The sequence below is a fragment of the Sphaeroforma arctica genome (assembly GCF_001186125.1).
Source record: "Sphaeroforma arctica JP610 unplaced genomic scaffold supercont1.60, whole genome shotgun sequence".
Taxonomy (NCBI): domain Eukaryota; class Ichthyosporea; order Ichthyophonida; genus Sphaeroforma; species Sphaeroforma arctica.
In genome coordinates this window covers 166,321-171,810 of record NW_014040498.1, presented here as the reverse complement: position 1 = coordinate 171,810, position 5,490 = coordinate 166,321, and the positions used below count along the sequence as shown (strand labels likewise).

At 44.0% G+C, this 5,490-nt stretch overlaps 1 protein-coding gene across 1 annotated transcript; it reads right to left on the bottom strand.

Moving 5' to 3' along the window:
* Nucleotides 1-311: 311 nt before the first annotated feature.
* Nucleotides 312-5,404, bottom strand: SARC_01511 (hypothetical protein; the record flags this gene model as incomplete). Its single annotated transcript, XM_014304779.1, has 6 exons — nt 312-471; nt 714-928; nt 2,084-2,236; nt 3,121-3,296; nt 4,225-4,339; nt 5,276-5,404. 6 exons carry the CDS (start codon nt 5,402-5,404, stop codon nt 312-314), a joined length of 948 nt encoding a protein of 315 aa, XP_014160254.1.
* Between the last annotated feature and the right edge of the window lie 86 nt (nt 5,405-5,490).

Sequence of the window (5,490 nt, the reverse complement as noted above, 5' to 3'; positions counted from 1 at the left end):
ACGACACACACACACACACACACACACATGTATATATATATATATGTACACACACACACACACACACACATATATATATATACATATATACCTAGATAAATAGATACATGTATACGTAATTACATTCAAACGCATAAACACAAACGGCCACTAGAACATTACATAAGTAAACGCAAACACATACACACACACTCGTTCTCCGTTACTGACAGACTAGAGAAGCCAAAACAACACCATATCGGACACAGACAGATATCAATCAACAGATAGGGCAGACACGAGCCACTTAAGAGATCTCTGGCAAACACCTCCTACCGGTAGTATGCGGTCTCGTCGGGACTGTTATTAAACACTTGTAGGAATTGCGACCGTCGCAAATGGAACATGAACTGTGGGTAGAGCGAAAAGGCCAACGACAGGCGGAACGACTGCGGTTGGTCCTTGTTGTACTCTCCGAACTTCTGGCACAATCTGCCGTACAACGCAGGACAGGGGCAAGGGCAAGGTTAGTATGAAACTATTTATAGACCACACCAGCCTTCGTTCCCACTAATTCATAGCCAATAAGCCACTAATTCATAGCTAATAAGCCACTAATTCATACCCAATAAGTCACTACCACATGCCTAATAAGCCACTACATCTACCTGATAAGTCACTAATCAATATCTAATAAGCCACTCCCTCACACATAATAAGCCACTACCTCATACCTAATAAGCATTCGGTCCAGCCATCGCAGCACATCGGCTCCTTCATCGTTGACTGAGCGATAGACTGCGATGCGTGTCATGAGCACAGCAGCCGCTTCTTGGTCAAAGCCAGCGGCTATGTACTGTGGGTTGTCCTGTGCATTGCCCCAATTACGCGCCACAGTGGTCACCCGCACCCGTCTCGTGCCGTTACACGCTTGGTACACGGTGGTAAACTGTGTTATGAAAGGCAAGGGACAGTAGACACACACGTGTGTGATTGGGGGTGGTAAACTGTGTTATGAAAAGAAAGAGACAGCAGACACACACGTGTGTGAGTGGGGGTGCTCATACACTCCGTGTACTGGATGGTATGCGGATATGCATGAGAGATAGAGAGATGCATGTGATATGAGAGTTTGACAGATGTGTGTGTGAGTGGCCGTTCGCTTGATACATTGCAGGGGTGTATAGGGGTTTGAGTGTATAAGGTTTTGAGTGTATAGGGTTTTGGGTGCGGACTGGCAACCCCCCGGTACACTACGTACGAGTGAAGTGAAAGAACTCAGACACCAACCACAGTCAACAGTGGACCATCGCAGTACCATTCACACACACCTGCGCATAACCTCCTACTCACATACATACACAGACAGATATCACGTATATATATCCAGATAACAAGCATACACAGACAGATAAGACGCATATACATCCAGACAACAAGCATACACAGACAGATAACACGCATATACATCCAGACAACAAGCATACACAGACAGGTAACACGCATATACATCCAGACAACAAGCATACACAGACAGATAGCACGCATATACATCCAGACAACAGGCATACACAGACAGATAACACGCATATACATCCAGACAAGCATACACAGACGGATAACCCGCATATACATCCAGACAACAAGCATACACAGACAGATAACACGCATATACATCCAGATAACAAACATACACATCCAGACAATACGCATATACATCCAGACAACAAGCATACACATCCAGACAACACGCATACACATCCAGACAGCACGCATATACATCCAGACAACAAGCATACACAGACAGATAGCACGCATATACATCCAGACAACAAAAATACACAGACAGACAACACGCATATACATCCAGACAACAAGCATACACAGACAGATAACACACATATACATCCAGACAACAAGCATACACAGACAGATAACACGCATATACATTCAGACAACAAGCATACACAGGCAGATAACCTGCATACACATCCAGACAACAAGCATACACAAACAGATAACACGCATTTATATCCTGACAACAAGCATACACATCCAGACAACCAGAACGCGATGTGCTCATGCCCATCAACATACAACACACCTGCACCAGCCCCATCTGCGACTGTATAGGGCTTGTGTGTGGGTTGGCGACCTCTAGATACACCGCTGTGGTACTGAGAGGGTCTAGGCCACAGATACGCCATTTGTGTGTGCTGCCGTCGCCTATTTCGTTCTCACTGACATACGGGGAGTTCTCCACTGGCACGGCAGAAACACTCCCTACGGACAACAAGACCAACAGAGTTAACAGGGTAGATAAGGCAAATAGGGTTGATAAGGAGAATGAGGTGAACAAGGACATTGAAACACTCCCTACAGCCAACAAGACGCACATAGGGTAGATAAGAAGAATGAGGAGAATGACAGGCACTGCAGAGATACTCCCTACAGCCAACAAGACCAACAGAGCTAACAGGGTAGATAAGGCAAACCGGGTAGATAAGGAGAATGAGGTGAATAACAGGCACTGCAGAAATACTCCCTACAGCCAACAAGACCAACGCAGATAACAGGGTAGATAAGGCAAACAGGGTAGATAAGGAGAATGAGGTGAATAACAGGCACTGCAGAAATACTCCCTATAGCCAACAAGACCAACAGAGTAAACATGGTAGATAAGGCAAACAGGGTAGATAAGGAGAATGAGGTGAATAACAGGCACTGCAGAAATACTCCCTATAGCCAACAAGACCAACAGAGTTAACATGGTAGATAAGGCAAACAGGGTAGATAAGGAGAATGAGGTGAATAACAGGCACTGCAGAAACACTCCATAGGGCCAGCAAGACCTAACAAGGTGAACAGCAGAATGTAACTATCACTCTATACACACCTACAGAATGTACCTATCACTCTATACACTACCACAGAATGTACCTACCCCTCTATAAAACTATCACAGAATGTAAATACCACACTATACACTCCTACAGAATGTACCTATCACTCTATACACTACCACAGAATGTACCTATCATTCTATACACTACCACAGAATGTAACTACCACCTTATACATTACCACAGAATGTACCTATCACTCTATACACTACCACAGAATGTACCTATCACACTATACACTACCACAGAATCTACCTATGGCGCCGCAGACTTTGAGTTCTTTTGAACACCGCACCTCCATGGTGGCGTTAAACGCCATGTTGAACTCTCCTCTGCCATTCTTCTGGAACACACGCGCGTACGTTTGCTTAAAGAGAGACGACGTGAAGGTGTCTCCGAGTGTCAGATGGCCCCCTGAATGGCAGCAGCACATGACAGCATTGGATTAGCTTTGCGTAAGAGAAGTGTGCGGTAAAGCTCACATAAGTGACAGAGTGTTCGTTCAAATTACACGAGTAAGGGGTTAGTGAGCAAGCACGTCAAAGTGACTTCCGGGTGCAAATGGGCCCTCGAAGTGATAACGGGACAGTATCACAGGGCTTAAAGGCGGCAGGTTAAAGTCAACCAGGCATATATACACATACTGAAGTGTGCTTTTGTGGGTGCAAATGGGCCCTCGAAGTGCAACCGGGACAGCATCACAGGGCTTAAGGGCGGCAGGTTATAGTCAATCGTGCATATATACACATCTGAAGTGTGCTTTTGTGGGTGCAAATGGGCCCTCGAAGTGAAAACGGGACAGCATCATAGGGTTTAAGGGCGGCAGGTTAAAGTCAATCGTACATATATACCCATCTAAAGTATATATTTTTGTGCCCCGATGTGATTTAGATGTCTTTTGTAATACATATGCACAAAGGCTGTTCACACAGTTCAGTGGCAGGGCATTCATTCAGAACTAACAGTACACGTCTGCTCAATCGACACAGGACTATATGTTAATGACCGCCACTAAAGGGAAATAAGCAAGGAGGTATTTTTACACCATAATACACTATATATAAATACACACACACAGACACACACAGATACAAACACATGTACATATAAAACACACACACACACACATACAAACACATACATAAAAACACACACACACATACATATATATATATATATATACATATATATATATATACATATATATATATATATATATATTAGTTAAACTTGTGAAACGCCAGGGTGCATATGATGTAGAAAATTATACCGGGGGCCAGGAGGATATATATATATATATATATAGAAATATATTTACACACACACACATATGTATATTTACCTGTGAGATTGACGAGTTGCTGCATCTCGTGTAGACCCGTCTGGTCCAGCGCACATGTGAACAGATCCACAACATGGCCCACTGACGCCGCACGTTTGGCCAAAGTGGAGTAGTGCTGTTGTATAGTAAGTAAGCAGTGCTGGAGTGAGTTGCGTGTTGTGTGCATTCAACAGATACGATTATGACTCATAGTACCTACATGAGCACCAGTGCTACAGCCAAGGAAGTAGTATCACACGTCATCAAATCCTCCTATAGTCTTAAACCCTAAAACCCTAGAACTCTAAAACCCTGCTATGGATTTGCGCTGTTGACTACAGGCGTGGTCAGAGATTGCGAAGACCGCGTTCAGTCAGTGCGGCGTAACACTGCCGTGACAGTCACAGTTGTTGGGTGAGTGCATATAGCGCACATTGGGCGAACGCGCCAGACCATGAGTCAACTATTGTGTAGTGAAGTGGTAGTGGGAGAAGCAATAGCAGGAGGGTGCTAGGTTTAGCAATAGCAAACGTTTGATAGTTGTGAACAGATGTATTACAATGTAAGTTGTAGGTTTAGCAATAGCAAACGTTTGATAATGTTGAACAGATGTACTACAATGTAAGTTGTAGGTTTAGCCATGGCATACGTTTGATAGTTGAGAACAGATGTATTACAATGTAAGTTGTAGGTTTAGCAATAGTAGACGTTTGATAGCTGTGAACAGATGTATTACAATACAAGTTTAGATATTGAGCCGTAGTGCAGCCGCAATCCGTATCCTACATGCATATGCACCAACATCCATGTGCACCTAACCCTAAAGCCCTAAAACCCTAAAGCGCTACAACTCTAAAACTTTCATGTGCACATTTATAATGTAGCTGGCCCATAGGCCCCAATGCGTATATGTCGTTGTGCGAAAGCTCGCCGTACCATCACACACACACACACACACACACATATATATACATATATACTCATTCCAACTCACACACACAGAGGCAATTTATAAACATATCTATATCTACCGCATGCATGTACACAACACGTCAGACAGCAGCTGCCTTACCTTTGTAGCCTTGTGCATGTGGTTCACATCTGCGCGTTCAATGTCAGTCCATGAGCGCAAAGTCTCCTTCAACTCATTGCCCACTATCAACCCAGGGCCTTGAGTACACGCACCACCCAAGAATGTCATGATACGAGCACCTGTCTCAGGAAATGTGCACTAGAGAGGTACATGGAAGTAGTTGGATATCAGCATATATGTATATGTATATGTAT